Source organism: Callithrix jacchus, chromosome 12, assembly GCF_049354715.1.
Source record: "Callithrix jacchus isolate 240 chromosome 12, calJac240_pri, whole genome shotgun sequence".
In the NCBI taxonomy this organism is placed as follows: domain Eukaryota; kingdom Metazoa; phylum Chordata; class Mammalia; order Primates; family Cebidae; genus Callithrix; species Callithrix jacchus.
In genome coordinates this window covers 12,954,931-12,982,219 of record NC_133513.1, presented here as the reverse complement: position 1 = coordinate 12,982,219, position 27,289 = coordinate 12,954,931, and the positions used below count along the sequence as shown (strand labels likewise).

Here is a 27,289-nt window from a genome sequence, read left to right as displayed (position 1 = left end):
TCAAAGCAAATTGTAAACTATTTTTCTATAAATACAGAAACTTTTTCCTCATTCCATCACTCAGACTGGAATGCAGTGGTGTGATCGTGGCTCACTGCAGCCTCAACCTCCTGGGCTCAAGGAATCCTCCCATCTCCACCTCCTGAGTAGTAACGACTGCAGGTGCATGCCAACACACCTGGCTATTTAAAAAAATTTTTTTGTAGAGACAGGGTCTCACTATGTTGCCCAGGCTGGTCTGGAACTCCCAGGCTCAAGTGGTCCTCCAACCTCAGGCTTCCAAAGTGCTTCACTTATAGGCATGAGCCACCACACCCAGCCTAAACTCTCTATTAAAAAAAAAAATGCAAAAATGTGATTTACTGTAAGAGTACTATTTCTAAAATATTAACATGTAAAGAAATATGTAATAAGCTGCAATAAACATTTCTTCAAAAAAATCAAGGAATCATTTCTTACCCTTCCCTTGCATATATTCATTCTCAATTAACATATCCTACCCCTTCTTCCTTTCTGTTTACTACCTGACCATAACTTAGAGTTTCTAGGGCATTGTTTTTCAAACTGTGGGTCACAAACCTTTAGTGGATCATGAATCAATTTGACCAGCATTTATTAAAATGAAATAGATTAAAATAGAAAATACCAGAATGTACCACATAGTAAGGGGAAATGTCATGTCATTAATTTATTTCAGTTATAGATCTTATATATTTGTTTGTGAATACAATATAAAATGTCTGAAAATTAGCTTGGCGTGGTGGCGCACACCCATAGCTCCAGCTACTCGGGAGGCTGAGGCAGGAGAATCGCCTGAAATAGCAAGGCCGAGGTTGCGGTAAGCCGAGATCGTGCTACTGTACTCCAGCCTGGGCAACAAGAGTGAAAACTCTGTCTCAAAAAAAAAAAAAAAAAAAGTTTGAAAGCCACCATTCTAGAGCGTTTCATCTATTTGTGTCTTGAACCTAATGTTTTTAAAACATGCGTGTTGGGTAGTTATTTGCATAAGACTTTTAAAACTAGAATTTTGTATAGGGGCCAATATCGCAACACTGCACTCCAGCCCGGGCGACAGAACAAGACTCTGTCTCAAAAAAAATAAAAAATAAATTTGTTAAGCTTTCTCGATTAGAAATATTCCCTTTCCTTAGAAATCTCTCTATAGGTAATGGTACACACCTCTAATCTCAGCACTTTGAGATTACAGCCAAGGCAGGAGGATCGCTTGAGGCCAGGATTTTTCAGACTAGCCTGGGCAACAAAAGGAGAATTCGTCTCTACGAAAAAGAAAAAGTGAGTCGGGTATGATGGTGCCCACCTACATCCAAGCTACTCAGGAGGCTGACATCAGAGGATCACGAGCCCAGCAGTTCAAGGCAGCAGTGATCAAGCTACTGTCCTCCAACTTGGGTGACAGGGTGAGATTCTGCCTCAAAAATAAAACTCAGGGGGCCGGGCGCGGTGGCTCATGCCTGTAATCCCAGCACTTTGGGAGGCCGAGGCGGGTGAATCACGAGGTCAAGAGATCGAGACCATCCTGGTCAACATGGTGAAACCCCGTCTCTACTAAAAATACAAAAAAAATTAGCTGGGCATAGTGGCGCGTGCCTGTAATCCCAGCTACTCGGGAGGCCGAGGCAGGAGAATGACCTGAACCCAGGAGGCGGAGGTAGCGGTGAGCCAAGATCGCGCCATTGCACCCCAGCCTGGGTAACAAGAGCGAAACTCCGTCTCAAAAAAAAAAAAATTAAATAAAAATAAAATAAAATAAAAACTCAGAAACAAAAATCCAAAATAATCCTATTTAAAAATGGGCAAAAGCCACGGGGCGCCTAGACCCATGCCTGCTGCCCGGGCCGCCTGGACTCAGCCTCGCCGGGCGTCACCAGAGGCCTGGACCCCCAGGGTTCTTCGCGCTCGCGCCTCTCGTCCAACTCGTGACCCTCGCCAACCGCCCTGCGGGCTCAGGGGGGCCGGGAGCGGGGCGGTCATCCTGACCAAAGCCTTGACATCCTGCGGCCCAGGCCGCCAGCCCGCCCAGAAGCCATAGACGAGAAGTAGGTAGCCATAGTCCGACTGAACCGCTGGGCCAGCGGGGCAGCCCCCTCCGAGCCCCAGCCGTCCCGTTCATCGCGCTGATCCCCATCGCCCCTGGCCCACAGGCGGCCTCAGGTGAGAGGGGGCTCCCTTCGCCTCGGTGCCTCAGTTCCCCAGGCTGTAAAACAGAGACTGGGCTGCCCAGTGGCCGAGAGGAGCTGGCTGTGTAGCCGCGTCTAACCCCCGCCCTCTAGGTGGCCGGAGGTCCGAGGACGGTTTTCTTTTCTTTTTTTTTTTTGAGACTGGGTTTCGCTCTTGTTACCCAGGCTGGAGTGCAATGGCACAATCTCGGCTCACCGCAACCTCCGCCTCCTGGGTTCAAGCAATTCTCCTACCTCAGCCTCCTGAGTAGCTGGGATTACAGGCACGCGCCACCATGCCCAGCTAATTTTTTATATTTTTAGTAGAGACGGGGTTTCGCCATGTTGACCAGGATGGTCTCGATCTCTTGACCTCGTGATCTACCCGCCTCGGCCTCCCAAAGTGCTGGGATTACAGGCTTGAGCCACCGCGCCCGGCCGAGGACGGTTTTCTAGGAACAACACTTGGCCCGCCGCTCCCAGCTGTCCCCATCGCACTCACGCAATTACCGGCCCAGCCCCCATCCACGCCCGACCCATGGTGACCTCCGGGAGCAGCACCCTGGCTCCCTCCAGCACTGGCACCCAGGGGCGGGCTGATCTGGCTGCACAGGGCGAGGCTGGGATCTCGCTGCCCTGTTGAATGGACTGACCAATCAAGGCAGCAATGCCCCCACCGTGGCCCCCATGCCCCACTAACCCCCACACCCCATTCCGTGCAATAAAGGACAGCATTGCTCCCCCATCCCCCACAAATAATGGGCAAAAGATCTCAATAGGTATTTCCAAAGGAAGACATACAAATGGCCAACAGGTATATGCAAACATTTAACCTCACTAATCATCACAGAATCTGTCCAATTTCTCTCTCTGTTGCTGCAGTGTAATCTTTGCATTGAATTCACATTGCAGACTGGGCGTGGTGGCTCACACCTTAATCCAAGCACTTTGGAGGCCAAGGTGGGCGGATCACCTGAGGTCGGGAGTTCAAGACCAGCCTGACCAACATGGTGAAACCCCGTCTTTATTAAAAAAAAAAAAAAAAAAAAAAAATCATTAAAAAAAGAATTCACATTGCAAAAATACAACAGCTGTTAGAAACGAGGGCTACAGAGGGTATTTCCTGAGTTGTAAGAGTTGCTAGAATAATAAGATTCAGGATTCTAGCAGCATAAAAATATGTTTATGGGCCTCACTCAAGAAGTTTTTTTGTTGCCTTTTTTTTTTAAGAGGGAGTTTTACTCTTGTTGCCCAGGCTGGAGTGCAATGGTGATCTTGGCTCACTGCAACCTCTGCCTCCTGGGTTCAAGAGAGCCTCCTGTCTTAGCACTTGTGTAGCTGGGATTACAGGTGTGGGCCACCATGCCCAGCTAAGTTTTTGGTATTTTTAATAGAATTTTTTTTTGCCACGCTAGCCAGGCTGGTCTCTAACTACTGACCTCAGGTGATCTGCTCACTTCAGATTCCCAAAGTGCTGGAACTACACTGGAATTGAGACTAGTCTGGGAAACAAAGGGAGAATCTGTCTGTACAAAAAATAAAATAAAAAGTTAGTTGGGAATTACAGGCCTGAGCCACCATGCCCAGACTTCTTTTAATTTTCTTCCTGAAATCCCAAGAAACTATAGTGCACTGTTGCCAGCGTGGGGTGAGGAAGATAGGTAGGGAAAAGAGAGTTCTAAATAAAGCCTCAGGCCGGGTGTGGTGGCTCATGCCTATAATCCCAGCATTTTGGGAGACTGAGGCGGGTGGATCACCTGAGATGAGAAGTTTGAGACCAGTCTGGCCAACATGGTGAAAGTCCTTCTCTACTAAAAATACAAAATTTAGCTATGCCTCGTGGCAGGTGCCTGTGGTCCCAGCTACTTGTGAGGCTGAGGCAGGAAAATCACTTGAACCTGGCAGGTGGAGGTTGCAGTGAGCCAAGATGCACTTTAACCTGCGTGACACAGTGAGGCTCTGTCTCACAAAACAAACAAACAAACAAAAAGGAAAAGAATAAAATAAGGTTTCAAAGGCCAGCTAGACCAGCAGTGTTCCTCAAACTTTCACATTCACAAAAAATCACCTGGGGGAATCTTGTTAAGATGCGGTGGATTCTAATTCAGTCTGTGATTCAGTATTTCTTTTTTTTTAATGGAGTTTCGCTTGATCTTGGCTCACTGCAACCTCCCTCCCAGGTTCAAGGGATTCTCCTGTGTCAGCCTCTTAAGTAGCTGGCATTACAGAGGCCTACCACCATGCCCAGCTACTTTTTCTATTTCTAGTAGAGACAGGGTTTCACCATATTGGCCAGGATAGTCTTGAACTCCTGACCACAGGTGATCTGCCTGCCTCGGCCTCCCAAAGTGCTGGGATTACAGGTGCCAGCCACCACTCCTGGCCATGATTCAGTATTTCTAACAAGCTCCCTAGTGATTCCAGTGCTGCTGGTCTTTAGACCATACTTTTGTAAGCAAGAATACTTAAAGCTAAAAAGGAATGTGGTTTTTTTGTTTGTTTTTTGAGACAGGGTCTCACTCTGTTACCCAGTCCGAAGTGTAGTGGTGCAATCTTGGCTCACTTCAAGCAATTCTCCAGCCTCAGCCCCCCGAGTAGCTGGAATTACAGGTGTGCACCACCAGGCTCAGCTAATTTTGTAATTTTAGTAGAGCCAAGGGTTTTACCATGTTGACCAGACTGGTCTCCAACTCCTGACCTAAAGTGTTGGGACTGGGATTACAGGTGTGAGCCACCTCACCCAGCCTCTCTCTTTCTCTCTCTTTTTTTTTTGAGATGGAGTTTGCTCTTGTTGCCCAGGCTGGGCTCAGCTCACCGCAATCTCCACCTCTTGGGTTCAAGCGATTCTCCTGCCTCAGCCTCCCAAGTACCTGAAATTACAGGCATGCACCACCACGCCCAGCTAATTTTTTGTATTTTTGATAGAGACAGGGTTTCTCCATGTTGGCCAGGTTGGTCTCGAACTCCTGACCTCCTGATCCGCCCACATCAACCTCCCAAAATGCTGAGATTACAGGCATGAGCCACCGCACCTGGCCTATTTTATTTTTATTTTTACTTATTTATTAAGATGGAGTTTCACTCTTGTTGCTGTTGTTACCCAGGCTGGGGTGCAATGGTGAGATCTCGGCTCACTGCAACCTCCGCCCCCGGGTTCAAGAGATTCTCCTAACTCAGCCTCCTGAGTAGCTGGGAATTACTGGCACATGTCACCACGCCCAGCTAATTTTCTTTTATTCTTAGTAGAGACGGGGTTTCACCATGTTAGCCAGGATGGTCCCGATCTCCTGACCTCATGACCTGCCCACCTCCTGCCTCCCTAAGTAGCTGGGATTACAGGATGAGCCACCACGCCAGGCCACACTTCGTTTTTAATTCCATTTTCACTTACCTGGTATTACCTTAGGACAAAACCACCTTCAAGAAATCAGCTAGATACCTACAAGAAAAGAATCACACTTCTCTGAGGAAACTTTAAAAGGCAATGGGTACCAACTTCATTAGATAATGACAGTAGCCTAGATTCTCGAGGTTACCATTTTTACACCATAAATTCGTTTTTTTTCTTAATTCAATCAATAGGCTGTGCCCAGTTGCTCACACCTCTAATCTCAGCATTTTGGGAGGCCAAAGGGGGTGGATTGCCTGAGGTCAGGAATTCAAGACCAGCCTGGCCAACATCGTGAAACATCACCTCTACTAAAAATACAAAAATTAGCCAGGCATGGTGGTGCCCACTTGTAATCCCAGCGACTCGGGAGGCTGAGACAGGAGAATCACTTTAACCTGAGAGGCAGAGTTTGCAGTGAGCCTCGATCACGCCATTGCAATTCAGGCTGGGCTGCAGACCGAGACCCTGATTTTTGTCGTTGTTTTGTTCTTGGGACAGGGTCTCGGTCCTGAAATCCAAAACAACGACAAAAATCAGTGAGGCTCCAAGTTGTGTGAATCTGGCTGCAGCAATAGAGGTCAACTTCGGTGTCCCACCAGCATTATCTGCACAGCTGAGTTTGACTGACTTTTAAAAAATAAAACTAAAAATAGAATCATCTGGGGAGTTTAAAGACCTCTGATGCCAGGCCCCATTCCAGACCAACTCATTGAGAATGGCTGGGAGTGAAACCCATGCATAGGTATTTTTAAAAATTCTCTGGCCGGGCACGATGGCTCATGCCTGTAATCCCAGCACTTTGGGAGGCCAAAGTAGGAGGATTGCCTGAGGCCAAGAGTTTGAGACCAGCCTGGGAACACGGTGAAACCCTGTCTCTACAAAAAAGTACAAACACTATTCAGGCAGTGATTGCACCACTGCAGTCCAGCCTGGGCGACAGAGCAAGACCCTGTCTCAAAGGAAAAATAAAAACGTCACCAAAATGCAGATACTTTCGAGAGTTCATGCTAGAGTGGGTAACTCTCTGGGCATCGTATATCAGGCATAAGTGAATCCGTATTATGGTAACACTGCTTTTCACACAGGAGCTCCGAAGCCTTCCCCTGCTGCTACTTTGGTCGTCATGTTGAACTTCAATGCTAGTTGCTGGTACAGTAGCATGTGAACAGCTCTCACGGCTTTTGAAAAGTTGAGATATAATTCATACACCTTACAATCTTTCCATTAAAGATGTTTTGAGAGATAGGATCTTGCTCTTTTGCCCAGGCTAGAGTGCAGTGGTGCAATCATGTCTCAGTGTAGCCTCAAACTCCTAAGCTCAAGCAATCCTCCTGCCTCAGCCTCCTGAATAGCTAGGACTATATATACCACTAGGTGGTGTATATACCACCATGCCTGGATAATTAAAAGAAAAAAATTGTAGAGATGGGGTGTCCCTGTGTTACCCAGGCTGGTCTGGAACTCCTGGCCTCAAGCAGTCCTCCTGTGTCAACCTCCCAAAGTGCTGGGATTACAAGCATGGGCCACCAGGCCTGGCCAATTTAAGATTTTTATTTTATTTTATTTTTTCAAGTTAATACTTTTGAAAAGTATTATTGGGTATAAGTATCCTCCCATAATTTCTTTTTTCAGATGGATTCTCACTCAGCCACCTAGGCTGGCATGTAGTGGCACAATCTCGGCTCACTGCAACCACTGTCTGCCGGGTTCAAGCGATTCTCTCACCGCAGCTTCCTGAGGAGCTAGGATTACAGGTACCCACCATCATGCCTGGGTAATTCTGTATTTCAGTAGAAACCAGGTTTCACCATGTTGGCCAAGCTGGTCTTGAACTCCTGACTTCAGGTGATTTGCCTGACTCGGCCTCCCAAAGTGCTGGGATTACAGGCATGAGCCATTGTGCCTGGCCCTGAATTTTTTTTATTGCCTATATAGACATTTCTAATGAAAAAAAGATAGGATCTTTACCTGCTATAGCAGAGTCCATTTTTAAAAACTTTGTATTAAGGGAATTGGAAGTTGGTTGGTTAATTCAAATGGCTTCCCACTAATAATCCACCGGACATAGCAGTCAATAGGCTGTTAGAATCACTCATATATACAAATAGATATAGATATAGATATACATATACATATATATATATATATATATTTAAGATGGAGTCTCACTCTGTTGCCCAGGCTAGAGTACAGTAGCGAGATCTCAGCTCACCACACCTCTGCCTCCCAGGTTCAAGCAATTCTCCTGCCTCAGCCTTCTGAGTAGCTGGTATTACAGGCATGTGCCAACACACCTGGCTAATTTTTGTAATTTTAGTTGAGACAGGATTCACCATGTTGGTCAGGCTGGTTTCAAACTCCTGACCTCGTGATCTGTCCGCCTCAGCCTCCCAAAGTGCTGAGATTACAGGAGTGAGCCACCGCACCTGGCCCATTCATATGTTTTAAAGGGAATTGGAAGTAAATGTTGGTTAGGTTAGTCTCAGTTAAGAGAACTGCTCCTGCACTTGGGCTTTTTTAAAGAAGATGAATTTCCTCATCTCATTACATAATAGCATCTATTGAACACTTGCCACGTGACAAGCATTGTCTTAAGTGCTTTGCATGCATTAATTCTTTTAATCATCAACAACCCTATGAATGACTACCATTAGTATCTCTGTTTTATAGATGAGGAAACTGAGGTGTACAGGGAGGAAAATTAAATTGTTCACAGTTATGCACACTGTGAGTGGCAGAGTTTGAATTCAAACCCAGTCTGGTTGGTAGAACCCATTCTTAAGCATGGTACAGTATGGACTTATCAGTTTAAATTGCTTTATAGGATGTGATTATAGGAATGTGTCAAGTCATAGTTGATTTTATTTTGTGTTGTTCTATCGTCTATTTATTTAGAGACAGAGTATTGCTCTGTCACCCAGCTGGAGTGCAGTGGTATGATCTTAGCTCACTACAACCTCTACATCTTGGGCTCAAGCGATTCTCATGCCTCAGCCTGCCAAGTAACGGGGCAGGTGTGCACAACCATGCCCAGATAATTTTCTAGTTATAGCAGCACTGGGGTTTCACCATGTTGGCCAGGCTGGCCTCGAATTCCTCTGCTCAAGTGATCCACCCGCCTCAGCCTCCCCAAGTGCTGGGATTACAGGCTTGAGCCACTGCACCCGGCCTCATGTCATACTTTATTAATCACTTGTTCTAAGAAAATAATTGGCCAGGCCTGGTGGCTTATGCCTGTAATTCCAGCACTTTCGGAGGCCTAGGTGGGTGGATCACCTGAGATCAGAAATTTGAGACCAACCTGGTGGGCATGACGAAACCCAGTCTCTACTAAAAATACCAAAATATTAGCCGTGTGTGGTGGCACACACCTGTAATTACAGCTACTTGGGAGGCTGAGGCAGGAGAATTGCTTGAACCCTGGAGATGGAGGTTGCAGTGAGCCAATATGGCACCACTGCATTCCAGCCTGGGTGACAGAGCAAGACTTCGTCTCAATTAAAAAAAAAAAAATGGCCGGGCGTGGTGGCTCATGCCTGTAATCGCAGCACTTTGAGAGGCCGAGGCAGGCAGATCACCTGAGGTCAAGAGTTCAAGACCAGCCTGGCTAAAATGGTGAAACCCTGTGTTTATTTAAAAAAAATTAAAAATTGAAAAAAAATAAGAAAAAATTTCGTTACACTTTCTCTGTTATAACTATTCCCTTTGTATAGAAATCTCTCCATAGTAATGGTACACACCTGTAATCCCAGCACTTTGAGAGGCCAAGGCAGGAGGATTGCTGGAGGCCAAAATTTTGAGACTAGCCTGGTCATCAAAGCAAGAACCCATCTCTACGAAAAATAAAATAAAAAATTAGTTGGGTATGGTGGTGCCTAGGTATAGTCCAAGCTACTCAGGAGGCTGAGATCAGAGGATCACTTGAGTCCAGCAGTTCGAGACTGCACTGAGCTATGATTGAGCCACTGCCCTCCAGCTTGGGTGACAGGGTGAGACCCTGTCTCAAAAACAAACAAAATTCAAGGTCTGGGCGAGAATGAAAACATCCCTGTATGCCTCCCTGACCTCAGCGTGCACACACACACACACACACACACACACACGTGCTAACTGTCCTTTCTTCCTGCCTATGGGTTTCCTGCCTTCTCTGGGGAGGTGCTCAGCAGGACGTCTCTGCAGGTTCAGCGGGCTCATCCTAAGGCACTTGCTGCACACAGGCCCACAGGGGCAGGTGAGGGAGCCAGAGAGGGATCAGCTCTGCCTCAGAAAGGGCTGGGGAAACGGACAGGAAAACCTCACAGCTTTCTTCCTCCCTCCCCAGGGAAGACGCAACAATGCTGGGAGCCCAGACATTGGGCTGGGGTGACTCCTGGGCTCAAGGGAGGAAGCACCCGGGGCCGGCCTTGGGCCCTCCCTGTCACTGTTCTATGTAGAGCTCCACCAGGAAAGGATGAGGCCTTGTGCTGGTGGGAGGAGGAGCAACAAAGGGTCAAAGACAGACCTGGTTCTAGAACAGAGCTCTGCTCAGGCAGGAGGGAGGGAAGGTGAGACCTGGAAAGACATAGTCTGGGGTGGAGATGGTTCAACTCTGAGAACAGAGCAGAGAAAGGAAACTGGTCCCCAGAAAGCAAGCAGCCTCTGTGTGGAGAACTGCCCTTCCCCTCACTGCTTACACAGGGTTCCACCTCCTGGACCCTGCAGAGGGAGACCCGGTGATCCCAGAAGACTATAGGGAAATCACCCTGATTCCTGGCCTCGTGCAGAAGCCTATCGCTAGCTTTGCTGATTTTATATAAGGATGAAAATGATGATAATTTTTTTTTTCTGAGACAAGAGTCTCTCTCTTTCTCCCAGGCTGGAGTGCCATGGCAGCAATCTCTGCTCATTGCTATCACATCAATAGGACGTGAATGTAGCAACGTGCCAAGCCATAGTTTATTTTATTTTGTGTTGTTCTATCGTCTGTTTATTTAGAGACAGAGTATTGCTCTGTCACCCAGGCTGGAGTGCAGTGGCATGATCTTGGCTCACTACAACCTCTATGTCTCAGGGTCAAGTTCAGGTGAGCCTCCTGCCTCAGCCTCCTGAGTAGCTAGGATTGCAGGCACCCACCACTACGGCTTGCTAATTTTGTATTTTTAGTAGAGACAGGGTTTTGCTATGTTGCCCGGGCTGGTCTCGAACTTCCGACTTCAAGTGATCCGCCTAACTTGGTCTCCCAAAGTCTGGGATTATAGTTGTGAGCCACCACGTGCTGGCCTGTTATTGTTATTTTTATATAGGACACTTTACACATTTTTGTGGCAACTTGCACAGGGGCAAGCTAATCTTCTCTGTATTGTGCCAGTTTTAGCATTTACGCGCTGCCAAAGGGAGCACAGTGAGCTTTGCTGATTTTGAGCAGCACTTCCTGTCAGACAATGGAAATTGGACTGGAGGAAGCACCCAGCTCAACCAGCACCCCTCCTGCAGTCATGCTGTGCTCAAGGTCAAGGTGAGGCCATGGACAGGGTTGAGGACCTGGGAGAGCCCTGGAGCCTGAGCCAAGCTCAAGACCTTTGCTCTTACTCCCAGGTGGACCAGCAGGAATGACTGGCCCCATCTTGCCAGTGGGAGGAAAACCTCTACCTGACTGGCTAGGCTGATGCAGAGGAAGCCAACACATAGGCATCAAGGGCCTTGGGCTAAAGACAGTGGAGCCACCTCCATCTCCCACTTTGTGCTGGGCAAGGCAGTGGATGTGCTGAGCCAGGGACTTCCCACTGTGTCTCCCCAGGAAAACAAGCTCACTTGTCTGTTGCAAGTCAGCCCACCCGTGTCAGGGCAAATTGGCTGCTGGAGAAGGATGCTCTGAAGCCTACTTGGGGTGGGGCGTGGGGAAGAGCAGTTCACGCCCAGGCAGGCTGGACCTTTTTTTTTCTTTTTTTTGAGCTGGTGTCTTGCTCTGTTGCCCAGGCTAGAGTGCAGCAGCAACACGATGTTGGCTCACTGCAACCTCCACCTCCCTGGTTCAAGTGATTCTCCTGCCTCAGCCTCCTGAGTAGCAGGGACTACAGGTGTGTGCCACCACGCCAGGCTAATTTTTTGTATGTTTAGTAGAAACAGGGTTTCACCATGTTAGCAGGATGGTCTCAATCTCCTAACCTCGTGATCTGCCCACCTTGGTCTCCCAAAGTGTTGAAATAATAGGTGTGAGCCACTGCACCCAGCCAACTTTTCTTTGAGACAGATTATAGAAATGTGCTATGTCAGTTTAGCTTTTTAAAATTAATCATTTTATTTTAGACTGAATCTTGCTCTGTCACCCAGCCTGGAGTGCTGTGGCAGTCTCAGCTCACTGCCACCTCTCCCTGTGAAATTCAAGGGATTCTCCTGGCATTACAGGCACCCACCACCATGCCTGGCTTTTTTTTTTTTTTTTTTTTGGTATTTTTAGGAGAGATGGGGTTTCATGACATAGGCCAAGCTGATCTCGAATTCCTGACCTCAAGTGATTCGCCTGCTCAGGCCTCCCAAAATCCTTGGATACAGGTGTGAGACACAGCGCCTGGCCTTTTCTCTTCCTTTTGAGGCAGGGTGTTGCTCTACCACCCAGGTTGGAGTGCAGTGGTGCAAATCATGGATCACCAAGGCTTCGATCTCCCTGGGTCAAGTGATCCTCCCAAGTAACTGGGATTACAGATGTACACACCACATCCAGGTAACTTTTGTATTTTTTGTAGAGATGGGTTTCACCATGTTGCCCAGGCTGGTCTTGAACTCCTAGGCTTAAGTGATTCACCTGCTTCTGCCTTCTAAACTGCTGGGATTACAAGTGTGAGCCACCATGTTCAGCCAGGCAGCGCTTCTGACTCACCCACTGCCTGATCCCCACCTCGGGACTGCCTGGGTGTCTCAGCCCACAGCATCTTCATTGTCAACATTTCCCCAAGAGACATTTCTATCTAGATACAGTCTCTGTGCTCAACTTTGCTGCCAGGGCCAAGAGGTGATCAACCAGCCTTTCCCCGATGAGAGCCACAGCTTCACAGTGAGTGCTGGGAGGCAGGAGTGGGAAGGCTGGATCTGGAAATTAGAAATTTTATTTTGAGACAGAGTTTCGATCTTGTTGCCCAGGCTGGAGAGCAATGGTGTGATCTTGGCTTACCACAACCTCTGCCTCCTGGCTTTCAGTGATTCTCTTGCCTACCCTCTTAAGCACCTAGGATTACAGGCATGCACCACCACGTCCAGCTAATTTTGTATTTTTAGTAGACATGGGGTTTCACCATATTGGTCAGGGTGGTCTTGAACTCCCAATTTCAGGTGATCTGCCCACTTCAGTCTTCCCAAGTCCTGGGATTACAGGCGTGAGCCATCACGTCCGGTAAAATTAGGAATTTTATTGAAGCTACTAAGCTTAAGCACAGAAGTTGACCACCTCACTTCACTCTCTCTGTACCATTCCCTCCAATCTTCCAGTCTTGGCACCTGTTGAGGTGTCTCAGAAAGAATGGCTAGGCCCATCAGAGGCAAACAGGACCTGAGGCCTTGAGGAAGAGAAGATCAGGAGCTCTGAGCCCACAGCAGCCAGCCTCTGCCTCCCAGAAACTCAGGTGAGGATGGGGGCAGTGGCTCATGCCTGTAATCCCAGCACTTTGGGAGGCCAAGGCAGGCGGATCACCAGGTAAAAGATCGAGACCAGACTGGTCAACATAGTGAAACCCAGACTCTACTAAAAATACAAAAATTAGCTAGGCATGGTTGTGGGTACCTCTAATACCAGCTACTCAGGAGCTGAGGGAGAAGAATCACTTGAACATTGGAGGCGGAGGTTGCCGTGAGCTGAGATGGTGCCATTGCACTCCATTCTGGGTAACAGAGTGAGACCCTGTCTCAAAAAGGAAGGAAGGGAAAAATGGAAGGAAGGAAGAAAGGAAGGAAGGAAGGAAGGGAGGGAGGGAGGGAAGCAAAGGAAGGAAGGAAGGAAGGAAGGAAGGAAGGAAGGAAGGAAGGAAGGAAGGAAGGAAGGAAGGAAGGAAGTAAGTAAGTCAGGTGATCAGTGGGGTTTCTGCTGTGTCTGCCTTAGTTGTGGAGCAGCAATGGGTTTAGCCAGTTGGATCTTTGAGCAGAAATAGCTGTGAACTTGTTCCTCTCCCACTGAATTCTGAAATCCCACATTGTTGAATTTGCTGACATGTTAAAGTTTTACCTGTGTTCTGTTTCCACTCCAGCCCAAATAAAACCTCTAAACTGTTTAAGTCCTAGCTGGGCACAGCAGCTCACACCTATAATCCCAGCACTTTGAAAGGCCAAGGTGGGCAGATCACCTGAGGTCAGGACTTTGAGACCAGCCTGGACAACATGGTGAAACCTTGTCTCTACCAAAAATACAAAAATTAGCCCCGTGTGGTGGCACATGTAGTCCTGGCTACTCAAAAGGCTGAGGCAGGAGAACTGATTACCTGGGAGGTGGAGGTTGCAGTGAGCCAAGATCACACTGCTGTACTCCAGCTTAGGTGACAGAGCAAGACTCCATCTCATAAATAAATAAATTCATTAAATAAATAAACGGTATAAGTCCTAAGACTACTGAACAGAAATGACCAAAAGTTAGAGCACACCCTGCCCTGGGAGGCTCCCTGGGGGAGATCTGGGCTCCCTTAAATCCTCTAGAGGAAGCAGGACCCTGCTGACACCTTGATTTCAGACTTCTGGCTTCCAGAGCTGTGAGGAAATCAATTGCCACTGAGTTTGTAACCTGTTACTTGCAACCTCAGGAAACTGACAGGCTGGGTGACCCTGGGCAAAACCCCTTCCCTCTCCTTGTCTCTGTGTCTTTACCTCTGTGCCCACCATGCAGCTTTTGGGTCCCCTGCTCACTGGCGCCTGACACCATCTGGGCAGGGACCCCTGAGGACATGTAGAGAGTGTGGTGGACCGAGGGCCTCCTGGAACTGCACTGGGCAGGCCCCAGCAGGCTTATGTCTGGAGCTGCCTCCCTCGACAGATGCACTAAGCTGGGATCAAGAGGCGTGGGCTTCAGTGCAGACCCCAGTGACCTTGGACAAGACACTGTTGCCCCCTGCAACCCTCTCACCTGCTAGGTTTGCTGGGAGGGTTCACAGGGTTCTATAATCATGGCAGGGTCTCAGTCTGTTATGGATGTCAGGATGTCATTGTCATTCTTGTTTTTAATTTATTTTTTATTATTTATTTATTTATTTTTTAGACAGAAGCTCTCTATTGCCCAGGCTGGAGTGCAGTGGTGAGATCTCGGTGCACTGCAACCTCTGCCTCCTGGGTTCCAGCAATTTTCCTGCCTCAGCCTCCTGAGGAGAAGAGAGAAGGAAAAAAGGAAGGAAGGACAGAAGGAAGGAAGGAAGGAAACAGAGAAAAGAAAGAAAGAAAGAAAGAAAGAAAGAAAGAAAGAAAGAAAGAAAGAAAGAAAGAAAGAGAAACAAGGAAAGAAGAAAGACCAAAAGAAAGATAAGAAACAAAAAAGACAGACAGACAGAAAGAGAGCTCAAGCCCAAGCAGCCGGAGGGGACCATGGCCAACTGTGAGCATACCTTCATTGCCGTCAATTCACCTGGGGTCCAGTGGGGTCTTGTGGGAGAGATTATCAAGTGTTTTGAGCAGAAGGGATTCTGCCTTGTTGGTCTGAAATTCATGCAAGCTTCTGAAGACCTTCTCAAGGAACACTACATCGACCTGAAGGACCATCCATTCTTGCCGGCCTGGTGAAATACATGCACTCAGGGCTGGTAGTTGCCATGGTCTGGGAGGGGCTGAACGTGGTGAAGACAGGCCGAGTCAGGCTCGGGGAGACCAACCCTGCAGACTCCAAGCCTGGGACCCTCCGTGGAGACTTCCACATGCAAGTTGGCAGGAACATTATACAGGGCAGCGATTCTGTGGAGAGTGCGGAGGAGATCAGCTTGTGGTTTCACCCTGAGGAACTGGTAGATTATAAGAGCTGTGCTCAGAACTGGATGTATGAAGGACCAGACAGCAGAGCACAATGCTTTTCACATTCATTTCCCCTCCTTCCCACGGGCAGAGGACCAGGCTGTGGAAAATCTAGTTATTTACAAGAGTTTCTTCATAATTTGGAGGGAAACTCTTGGAGCTGTGAGTGCTCCCTATACAGTGTTACCATCCCCTACCTCAGATTGAAATGCTTCCTCCCAACAGAGAATTCATGGGGGGTGGGGAGAGAAGGAAAGAAAGAAAAGGAAAGAAGAAAGAAAGAAGCCAAGGCTACGGGTGCCCACCACCACACCAGCTACTTTTTCTATTTTTAGTAGAGATGGGGTTTTGCCATGTTGGCCAGGCTGGTCTCAAACTCCTAATCTCAGGTAATCCATTCACCTCAGCCTCCTGAAGTGCTGGAATTTCAGGCATGAGCCACCGAAGGTGGCCTTTTTAATTGGGCATTATGGTAAAAAATGGTCTCTACAAAAAGTTAAAAAGTCTATAGTCTCAGCTACTTGGGAAGCTGAGGCAGGAGAACCACTCGAACCCGGGAGGCAAAGGCTGCAGTGAGCTAAAATCATGCCACTAAACTCCAGCCTGGTAGCAGAGTGAGACTTCATCTGAAAAACAAAAACAAAAACAAAAGAAGCCAAACGTGGTGGTGCGTGACTGTAGTCCCAGCTGCTGCTCTGGAGGCTGAGGTGGGAGGATCACCTGAACCCTGGAGACGGAGGTTGCACTGAGCCAGGATTGCACCACTGCACTCCAGCCTGGGTGATACAGTGAGACTCTATCCCTGCATAAAATAAAAAATCTTCCTTTATCTACAAGAGATACCTGCTGCCAAACTGTTGATGAGGAAATAATGCAACCGACTGTGAACTCTCAGAAACTTGAGAAAAGTGACCAGGATCTCAGCAAGTACCTCCTGTGACATTTCCTTCTATGCAATCAAAATCAGAAGAGATGAATTCCATTTACAAATCACTTTATACTGTTCAAACCAACACATCAAATGGTGCATTTGGAGGACTTGGTTGAGCTCCCAGAGGCCACGTGAGTAGAGGAGAGGGGCTGCAGTCACGGAGGACACTCAGGTGCAGGCATCAGCTGACATAGCAGGTCAGCCAAGTGAAGGAGGTGGCTGATGTACAAGAAGAGACCCAGGTGGAGGAGGTGGCTGAAGGAAGAGAGGTCATGAGTAGAGATTAAGTAGCAGAAGAAACTCATGTCAAGATACTAGCTATGGGAACAGAGGTCACCAAACTAGAAACAGTGGCTAAGGTTCCAGAAGCCACTCATGTGAAGATGGGAGTTAAGGGATGAGAGGCCACTAAGGTAGAGAAGGTGGCTGAGGTTCCAGAAGCCACTCACGTGAAGATGAGAGATAAGGGAACAGAGGCCACTAAGGAAGAGAAGGTGGCTGAGGTTCCAGAAGCCACACATGTGAAGACAGGAGTTAAGGGATGAGAGGCCACTAAGGAAGAGAAAATGCCTGAGGTTCCAGAAGCCACACATGTGAAGATGAGAGATAAGGGAACAGAGGCCACTAAGGAAGAGAAGGTGGCTGAGGTTCCAGAAGCCACTTGTGAAGATGATAGCTTAGGGCACAGAGGCCACTAAGGTGGAGATGGTGGCTGAGGATCCAGAGGCCACTTGTGAAGATGACAGCTAAGGTAACAGTGGCCACTAAGGCAGAGAAGGTGGCTGAGGTTCCAGAAGCCACTCATGAAGATGATAGCTAAGGTATCAGAGGGCACTAAGGTACAGAAGGTGGTTGAGGTTTCAGAAGCCACTCGTGTGAAGATGATGGGTAAAAGAACAGAGGCCGCTAAGGCAGAGAAGGTGTCTGAGGTTCCAGAAGCCACTCATCTGAAGATGATAGCTAAGTTAACAGAGGCCACTAAGGTAGAGAAGGTGGCTGAGGCTCCAGAAGCCACTCGTGAAGATGATAGCTAAGTTAACAGAGGTCACTAAGGTAGAGAAGGTGGCTGAGGTTCCAGAAGCCACTCGTGAAGATGACAGCTAAGGTAACAGAGCCCACTATGGTACAGAAGGTGGTTGAGGTGTTAGAAGCCACTCATTGAAGATGATAGCTAAGGTATCAGAGGCCACTATGGTAGAGAAGGTGGCTGAGGTTCCAGAAGCCACTCGTGAAGATGGTACCTAAGGTAACAGAGCCCACTAAGGTACAGAAGGTGGTTGAGGTTTCAGAAGCAACTCATGTGAAGATGATGGGTAAGGGAGCAGATGCCACTAAGGTAGAGAAGGTATCTGAGGTTCCAGAAGCCACTCATGTGAAGGTGATAACTAAGGGAACAGATGCCACTAAGGTGGCAAAAGTGGCCAAGGTTCTAGAAGCCACTCATGAAGATGATAGCTAAGTTAACAGAGGCCACTAAGGTAGAGAAGGTGGCTGAGGATCCAGAGGCCATTCGTGAAGATGATAGTTAAGGGAACAGTGGCCACTAAGGCAGAGAAGGTGGCTGAGGTTCCAGAAGCCACTTGTGAAGATGATAGCTAAGGTAACAGAGACCACTAAGGTGGAGTTGGTGGCTGAGGTTCCAGAAGCCACTTGTGAAGATGATAGCTAAGGGAACAGATGCCACTAAGGTGGAGATGGTGGCTGAGATTCCAGAAGCCACTCATGTGAAAATGATAGCTAAGGGAACATTGGCAACTGAGGTAGAGAATGTGGCTGAGGTGCCAGAAGACACTCGTGAAGATGACAGCTAAGGTTACAGATGCCACTAAGGTAGAGAAGGTGTCTGAGGTTCCAGAAGCCACTCATATGAAGATGATAGCTAAGTTGACAGAGGCCACTAAGGTAGAGAAGGTGGCTGAGATTCCAGAAGCCACTTGTGAAGATGATAGCTAAGGGAACAGATGCCACTAAGGTGGAGATGGTGGCTGAGGTTCCAGAAGCCACTTGTGAAGATGATAGCTAAGGGAACAGAGGCCACTAAGGTAGAGAAGGTGGCTGAGGTTCCAGAAACCACTCGTGAAAATGATAGCTAAGATAACAGAGCCCACTAAGGTACAGAAGGTGGTTGAGGTGTTAGAAGCCACTCATTGAAGATGATAGCTAAGGTATCAGAGGCCACTATGGTAGAGAAGGTGGCTGAGGTTCCAGAAGCCACTCGTGAAGATGGTACCTAAGGTAACAGAGCCCACTAAGGTACAGAAGGTGGTTGAGGTTTCAGAAGCAACTCATGTGAAGATGATGGGTAAGGGAACAGATGCCACTAAGGTAGAGAAGGTATCTGAGGTTCCAGAAGCCACTCATGTGAAGGTGATAACTAAGGGAACAAATGTCACTAAGGTGGCAAAAGTGGCCGTGGTTCTAGAAGCCACTCGTGAAGATGATAGCTAAGTTAACAGAGGCCACTAAGGTAGAGAAGGTGGCTGAGGTTCCAGAAGCCACTTGTGAAGATGATAGCGTAGGGAACAGAGGCCACTTAGGTAGAGAAGGTGGCTGAGGTTCCAAAAGCCACTCATTGAAGATGATAGCTAAGGGAACAGAGGCCACTAAGGTGGAGATGGTGGCTGAGGTTCCAGATGCCACTTATGTGAAGGTGATGGCTAAGGGAACAGAGGCCACTAAGGTACAGAAGGTGGTTGAGGTTTCAGAAGCTACTCGTGTGAAGATGATGGGTAAGAAAACAGAGGCCACTAAGGTAGAGAAGGTGTCTGAGGTTCCAGACGCCACTCATGTGAAGGTGATGGCTAAGGGAACAGAGGCCACTAAGGTGGAGATGGTGGCTGTGGTTCCAGAAGCCATTTGTGAAGATGATAGCTAAGGGAACAGAGGCCACTTAGGTAGAGAAGGTGGCTGAGGTTCCAAAAGCTACTCATTGAAGATGATAGCTAAGGGAACAGAGGCCACTAAGGTGGAGATGGTGGCTGAGGGTTCAGAAGCCACTCATGAAGATGATAGCAAGGGGAATAAAGGCCACTAAATTGAGGAAGGAGACGGAAGTTGCAGAAGCCACTCGTGTGAAGATTATGGGTAAGAGAACAGAAGCCACTTAGGTAGAGAAGGTGGCTGAGGTTCCAGAAGCCACTCATTGAAGATGATAGCTAAGGAAACAGAGCCCACTAAGGTACAGAAGGTGGTTGAGGTTTCAGAAGCCACTTGTGTGAAGATGATGGGTAACAAAACAGAGGCCGCTAAGGTAGAGAAGGTGGCTGAGGTTCCAGAAGCCACTCATGAAGATGACAGCTAAGGGAACAGAGGCCACTAACTTGGGAAATGTTACTGAGGTTCCAGAAGCCACTCATGAAGATGATAGCTAAGGGAACAGAGGCCACTAACTTGGGAAATGTTACTGAGGTTCCAGAAGCCACTCATGAAGATGATAGCTAAGGGAACAGAGGCCACTAACTTGGGAAATGTTACTGAGGTTCCAGAAGCCACTCATGAAGATGATAGCTAAGGGAACAGAGGCCACTAAGGTATAGAAGGTGGCTGAGGTTCCAGAAGCCACTCATGTGAAGATGACAGCAAGGGGAATAGAGGCCACTCAGATGATGAAGGTAACTGGAGATCCAGAAGCCACTCATGAAGATGATAGCTAAGGTAACAGATGCCACTATGGTAGAGAAGGTGTCTGAGGTTCCAGAAGCCACTCATGTGAAGATGATAGCTAAGGTAACAGAAGTCACTATGGCAGAGAAGGTGGCTGAGGATCCAGAGGCCACTCGTGAAGATGACAGCTAAGGTAACAGTGGCCACTAAGGCAGAGAAGGTAGCTGAGGTTCCAGAAGCCACTCGTGAAGATGATAGTTAAGGCAACAGATGCCACTAAGGCAGAGAAGGTGGCTGAGGTTCCAAAAGCTACTCATTGAAGATGATAGCTAAGGGAATAGAGGCCACTAAGGTGGAGATGGTGGCTGAGGTTCCAGATGCCACTCATGTGAAGGTGATGGCTAAGGGAACAGAGGCCACTAAGGTACAGAAGGTGGTTGAGGTATTAGCAGCCACTCATGTGAAGGTGATAGCTAAGGGAACAGAGGCCACTAAGGTACAGAAGGTGGCTGAGGTTTCAGAAGCCACTCATGAAGATGATAGCAAGGGGAATAAAGGCCACTAAATTGAGGAAGGAGACTGAGGTTGCAGAAGCCACTCGTGTGAAGATTATGGGTAAGAGAACAGAAGCCACTTAGGTAGAGAAGGTGGCTGAGGTTCCAAAAGCCACTCATTGAAGATGATAGCTAAGGAAACAGAGGCCACTAACTTGGGAAATGTGACTGAGGTTCCAGAAGCCACTCATGAAGATGATAGCTAAGGTAATAGATTCCACTAAGGCAGAGAAGGTGGCTGAGGATACAGAGGCCACTCATGAAGATGACAGCTAAGGTAACAGTGGCCACTAAGGCAGAGAAGGTGGCTGAGGTTCCTGAAGCCACTTGTGAAGATGATAGGTTAGGGAACAGAGGCCACTTAGGTAGAGAAGGTGTCTGAGGTTCCTGAAGCCACTCATGTGAAGATGATAGCTAAGGGAACAGAGGCCACTAACTTGGGAAATGTGCTTGAGGTTCCAGAAGCCACTTATTGAAGATGATAGCTAAGGGAACAGAGGCCACTAACTTGGGAAATGTGCCTGAGATTCCAGAAGCCACTCATTGAAGATGATAGCTAAGGTATCAGAGGCCACTATGGTAGAAAAGGTGGCTGTGGTTCCAGAAGCCACTCGTGAAGATGGTACCTAAGGTAACAGAGCCCACTAAGGTACAGAAGGTGGTTGAGGTTTCAGAAGCCACTCGTGTGAAGATGATGGGTAAGGGAACAGAGGCCGCTAAGGTAGAGAAGGTGGCTGTGGTTCCAGAAGCCACTCATGAAGATGACAACTAAGGGAACAGAGGCCACTAAGGTATAGAAGGTGGCTGAGGTTCCAGAAGCCACTCATGTGAAGATGACAGCAAGGGGAATAGAGGCCACTCAGATGATGAAGGTAACTGGTGATCCAGAAGCCACTCATGAAGATGATAGCTAAGGTAACAGAGGTCACTATGGCAGAGAAGGTGGCTGAGGATCCAGAGGCCACTCGTGAAGATGACAGCTAAGGTAACAGTGGCCACTAAGGCAGAGAAGGTGGCTGAGGTTCCAGAAGCCACTTGTGAAGATGATAGCTAAGGGAAAAGAGGCCACTTAGGTAGAGAAGGTGGCTGAGGTTCCAAAAGCCACTCATTGAATATGATAGCTAAGGGAACAGAGGCCTCTAACTTGGGAAATGTGCCTGAGGTTCCAGAAGCCACTCATGAAGATGATAGCTAAGGTATCAGAGGCCACTATGGTAGAGAAGGTGTCTGAGGTTCCAGAAGCCACTCATGTGAAGATGATAGCTAAGGGAACAGAGGCCACTATGGTAGAGAAGGTGGCTGCGGTTCCAGAAGTCACTCGTGTGAAGATGATAGCTAAGGGAATGGAAGCCACTAAGATAGAGAAGTAGGCTGAGGTTCAATAGGCCACTTAGTTGACAAGGCTGAGGTCCCAGAGGCCTCACAACTAGAGAAAGAAGATGAAGTGCCCCAGGACAGATACAGGGACATGGTAGATGGGACCCCCAGGGGAGACACCTGAACAAGGTGCATGGGGTTCTGCAGGATAGACAGCTGAATGAGTTTTATGGGGTCTCCCTGGACAGACAGCAGGATGAGGTGGTTGAAGTTCCTCAGGACAGACACATGAATGAGGTGGATGAGGCTGAAAAGGGCAGACACCTAAATAAGTTGTATTGGGTTCCCCCAGACAGCACGATGAGGTGGTTGAGGTACCTCAGAACAGATGGCTGGATGAGCTGGATGGGGTTCCACAGGACATAATCTGAATAAGTTGTATGGGGTCCCCCTGGACAGATGGCAGGATGAGTCGGTTGTAGTCCCCCACAACAGACACCTGGATGGGGTAGACAGGGTTCCACAGGACAGACACCTGATTAAGTTTTATGGGGTCCCCCTGGACAAACAGCAGGATGAGGTGGTTCAGGTACCTTAGCACAGAGAGCTGGATGAGGTTGATAAAGTAACACGAGAGATGTGGCTGAAGCAGGTGATGCAGGTTCCACAAACCGAACAGCTGAAAGAGGTAAAAGAGGCTCCACATGACTCTAATAGAGAATATGTATGAGATCGCAGAGGACACTCAGTTGGTGGAGGTGTCTGTGGTTTCAGATCACCAGCTGGAGAAGGCGGTGGAGGTGCCACCACTGACTCAAGGTGGGAGGGGGAGCTGGCCCATTTGCCTTGTAGGCTCATCTTTGCAGTTAAAAGTAACCAAGACGTCGGGGTGGCAAAGTCCACAGTCAGTGGAGGGGCCTGAGCTCCACCATTCACACGGGACCAGCCAAGAGCCATCAGCTAGGGCACCTGAGAAAAATGGGGTCGTGCCCCCCAGCGGGACAACTGTTCTCTTCACAAGTGCTTGGAACTGTTTCCAGGAAAACTGTTTCCAGGAACTGTTTCCAATGACCCCACCTGAGCCCTCACCCCCAAAAGGAGAAGCAGGGCATGTGGATCGTGCAGCAGAAACTAAGCAGCTGCCTTCACGGGAGCCCCTACCTCACCAGAAAGCGTTCTTCAGGCACAGGCGTTTCTGGGCTGGCTCCTCACTCATGTGTCTCCCTGGCACTCTCTTCTTTTTCCTCATTTTCCATCTAGAAGACAGAGAAAGAACTGACTTGAAGAATTAAAACACCACGTTCTTTACTAGACACTCAAAGTTTCAGGTTAACACAAAAACATCCTTAAAAATGACTATCATGGCTGCGGGAGCCTGCTATGCAGCAGGGGGCCTTCAAGTTTCTGGGAAGACCCTTCCCAGTCCCCCTCCAGCAGCTGCTGCCAGCCCCATGCCCCTGCATATCACTCCACTGGGCGTGCTGCTTCTCATCCTGTACTGCCTCATCTCCAGCTCATCTTCAGTGTACACAGAGCTGCTCATGAAGCGACAGCGGCTGCCCTTGGCACTTCAGAACCTCTTCCTCTACACTTTTGGTGTGCTCCTGAATCTAGGTCTGCATGCTGGTGGCGGCCCCGGCCCAGGCCTCCTGGAAGGTTTCTTAGGATGGGCAGCACTCGTGGTGCTGAGCCAGGTGCTAAATGGACTGCTCGTGTTTGCTGTCATGATGCACGGCAGCAGCATGGCGCGCCTCTTTGTGGTGGCCTGCTCACTGGTGGTCAACGCCGAGCTCTCAGCAGTCCTGCTGTGGCTGCAGTTCACAGCCACCTTCTTCCTGGCCATATTGCTCACTGGCCTGACCGTGCACCTGTACTATGGCAGCCGCTAGTCCCTGACTACTTCCACCCTGACTCTGGACCCTGTAGATTGGGTACCACCACCAGACCCCGCTCCCAGGCACCCCTCCCCCTCCCCTCAGCAGCCCTGTAACAAGTGCCTTTGGGAAAATCTGGAGAAGTGTGAGCAGCCAGGTTATTCCCTGGAGATCGGTCGATGAAGGGATACCACCAGGAGACTCAAAGAGTGGGTTTGGTTAAGGAAATGCTTACCATCTCCCATCCCCAACTGAGTTTTTCCAGACTAAAGAATTAAGATAACATCAATACCTAGGCCTGAGAAATGACCCCATCCCTGTTGGGCAGCTCACTGCCTCATTCTGCATGAACACAGTTGATGAAAGTGGGGTGTGGGCAACATGTGGCTTTCCTTGCCTACTTTGGTCACCCCAGTAGAGCCACTGGAGCTGGCTACTCCAGCCTAGCCTTGGTGCCTGACTCTTCCATAAAGGACACTCAGCCTCCCACTTTCATGCAGAAAGGCCCAGTTGCCACAGATTAGACAAACATTACCCCAACCATTCTGACAGTCTTCCCCTAGTTCCAGCAATGCCTAGAGACATGCCTCCTGTCCTCTCCACAGTGCACTCCCCACACCTAGCCTTTGTTCTGGAAACTCCTGAGAGAGCTAGGCCTGATTCATCTTAGGGAATGTAGCCCCTAGGCCCTGGCTTAAGCCTATACTCCTGACCTCTCTGCTCACCCTGAGGGCCGTCTTGAAGCCCGCTACCCACTCTGAGGCTCCTGGGAGGTACCACACTTCCCACTCTGGGGCCTGCTGCTACCTAGCAGTCTCCCAGCTCCAAAGAACCTGGGGAAGCCCTGCACAGAGTGACCTGGGACAGAGTACAGGAAACCTGTAGCTCAATCAGTGTCTTTTTAACTGCATAAGCAATAAGGTCTTACTAAAGTGTTCTAGGCTGTAGGGTGCTTCCTACAACCACACACACACACACACAAAAGACCATCACCACAACAGGGCACATGGCTCATGCCTGCAATTCCAGCACTTTGGGAGGCTGAGGTGGGTGAATCACCTAAGGTCAGGAGTTCGAGACCAGCCTGACCAACATGGAGAAAGTCTGTCTCTACTAAAAATACATAATTAATCAGACATAGCTTCACATGCTTGTAATCCCAGCTACTCAGGAGCCTGAGGCGGAGGATTGCTTAAACCCAGGAGGTGGAGGTTGCAGTGAGCTGAGACTACAGCACTGCACTCCAGCCTGAGTGACAGAGTGAGACTCTGGCTCAGAAAGAAAAAATAATCCAACACAATGACCTACCTGTGTAGCTTGTAGGCAGCCTTGCTCTCTGCCAAGGCTTAAGCACAGAACTGTAGGGAGAAAAATACATCCAACTCCTCACCTGTTAGACTATACCCAAAAGCAAGAAAAACAAACAAAACTTACCCAGTTGCCAAGAGCCTTTCTTGCAGAAGAGGTGACCTGAAAAAGCCACCATGCCTAGCCTGAAAGAACATCTTTCAAGTTCTTTGTAGAATTTGATTTTTTCTGATTTCTGCAAATAAAATAGAAACAAACATGTACATAATAGAATAGGTGACTAGATGACAAGGAGCAAGATGAGAAGGCGCAAAGATGTCAACTGAACTGTCCCTAATGGAATACTTAAAAAGTGGTACATTAAAAACCATCCCCTCCCTGGGCCTGGTGGCTCACACTTGGAATCCCAACTCTTTGGGAGGCCATGGTGGGTGGATCACTTGAGATTGGGAACTTGAGACCAGCCTGGCAAACATGGTAAAACCCCATTTGTACAAAAAACACAAAAATTAGCTGGGTGTGGTGGTGACCACCTGTAGTTCCAGCTGCTCGTGGTGTGGGTAGGTGAGGGGTGGGTGGGGACTGAGGCAGGAGAATCACTTAAACCCATGAGGTAGAGGTTGCAGTGAGCCAAGATCACACAGTGTATTCCAGTCTGGGTGACAAGAGTGAAACTCCATCTCAAAAAAAAAAAAAAAAAGTAAGAAAGAAACACAGTTATGAGTGTTGTCTATGGTTGTGACTGCTGCGCTCACGCTGCAGTGGCAGAGCTGAGTTTGGAAGGAAGCCTGCCTGGCTGCAAAGCCTCAAGTACTATGCGATGCTCGGCTCCTTCCGTTTGCCAACCCTGGGTTGGTGGTGGGTGATGATGCAAACATTACCACAATGGCAGAAGAAGGAATGAACTCTGAAGAACATTCTTCAGAGCCTATAAGAATGGAGGAGAAGAGGATGGATGAGCAGAAAGGCTCACACCTGGAATGCCAGTGCTTACACAGCACTCTGAAATAAATACGTATCACTTACAAAACTGTTCTATAACACAGCCAGTGGGGAAACAGAAAAAGCAATGCATGACTTTTCAAAGGCTCATCCTAATGTGGTCCTAAAATTACCTTGTGGATCCGAGAGTCTACATGGTACGTTTTGGAAAATGCCAGGTTATGGTAGTTATCAACTGGGAACATGGGAACGTGTGTGTGTGTTGGTGCAAGCATGGATTTTTGGAATTATAAAATCTGTTTGGGAGAACTATGTCCCACCGAGCTGACCTCTGACGCCTCTCTAATATTGCTCTGTTTGATTAACAGAGTCACTCCTACAGCCTGATAGGAAGAGTCTACTTTAGGACTCCACCAGGTTCCAGCCTGTCCCGTGCTTCCCCCACCATTGCCTGGTTCCAGGCTCCAAGGGAAGGCAGGTACCACCTTGGCTTTGAAGAGTGGGGACATCTGGAGGTAGCCCCGGCCATGGTGGTGGATGAAGAGGAGGTAGATGGGGCCGAGGACCCAATATTTCAGGAAATGTGCACCCTCCTGTGATATTGTTCATAATATCCAGAGGTACATGAGTGGCACCCACACTCCTGCTGTTCTCAGGAAGCACAGGCTCAGCACACTGGTGGCAGCAGGTTCAGGCTCTGTCTGGTTCCAGACCTGAGGGAACACCAGGAGGACTCTTAAGAATGTAGAGGGCAGGGGTACCCAGCTCACCTGCCCAGGGGGCCTGGTGACTTTTCGAATCTCTAACATTTACACAGAAATGTACCAAGCACTCTTTGGAATACCTAATAATTCTCAACTCCTTTCATCCTGACATCAACCCTAGGTAGATGCAGTTATCATACTGATTTGCAGATGAAGAAGCTGAGGACCAGAGTGGTTGAGTAGCTTGGCTGACTTTACCTAGCTGAGAAGTGGAAGGGCTGGGATTTGAACCCAGGGAGCTGGGCTCTGGGGTCTAGGAGCCCTGGGGTCCCTAATTATTCCATGGACTGTCAGTTAATCCTTATAACAACTCTAGGACATAGGCCATACTGTCCCCATTTCAGAGACCAGCAGACTGAGGCACCAAGAGGGGAACTGCCTCCCTCAGGGCCACATGAATGGGAAGTAGCAGAGCTGACTCTGACCCAGGCTTATCTGACCCCAAAGTTTGTCCGACTGCTGATCCTGATGTGATTT

At 48.5% G+C, this 27,289-nt stretch overlaps 2 protein-coding genes, 1 non-coding gene and 2 pseudogenes across 5 annotated transcripts in view; 2 read left to right on the top strand and 3 right to left on the bottom strand.

Annotated features, from left to right (window-relative positions):
* LOC103796577 (uncharacterized) overlaps positions 1–27,289 on the bottom strand; it is a 196,163-nt gene that overhangs the window by 131,166 nt on the left and 37,708 nt on the right. The gene's annotated exons all lie outside the window — the stretch shown is intronic.
* LOC144576513 (ATP-binding cassette sub-family C member 6-like) overlaps positions 1–27,289 on the bottom strand; it is a 134,268-nt pseudogene that overhangs the window by 105,543 nt on the left and 1,436 nt on the right. The window contains exons 2-4 of the transcript XR_013524602.1: positions 25,233–26,761; positions 23,086–23,180; positions 15,120–15,462 (exon numbers count right to left, since the gene is read on the bottom strand). The product of XR_013524602.1 is annotated as an ATP-binding cassette sub-family C member 6-like (transcript). The remainder of the gene's footprint in view (positions 1–15,119; positions 15,463–23,085; positions 23,181–25,232; positions 26,762–27,289) is intronic.
* On the top strand, positions 1,938–15,854 carry LOC100410574 (nucleoside diphosphate kinase A pseudogene; annotated as a pseudogene). The gene is made up of 4 exons (XR_013524600.1): positions 1,938–2,172; positions 7,201–7,322; positions 10,916–13,163; positions 14,780–15,854. The product of XR_013524600.1 is annotated as a nucleoside diphosphate kinase A pseudogene (transcript).
* Positions 1,938–25,239, top strand: LOC144578577 (putative UDP-sugar transporter protein SLC35A4). Its single transcript, XM_078344650.1, has 4 exons — positions 1,938–2,172; positions 7,201–7,322; positions 13,030–13,163; positions 14,780–25,239. The coding sequence occupies exon 4, from the start codon at positions 23,277–23,279 to the stop codon at positions 23,811–23,813; it is 537 nt and encodes a 178-aa protein (XP_078200776.1). The 5' UTR covers positions 1,938–2,172; positions 7,201–7,322; positions 13,030–13,163; positions 14,780–23,276; the 3' UTR covers positions 23,814–25,239.
* Positions 10,841–10,947, bottom strand: LOC144578825 (U6 spliceosomal RNA). The gene has a single exon (XR_013525259.1). It is a non-coding gene; the product is annotated as a U6 spliceosomal RNA (small nuclear RNA).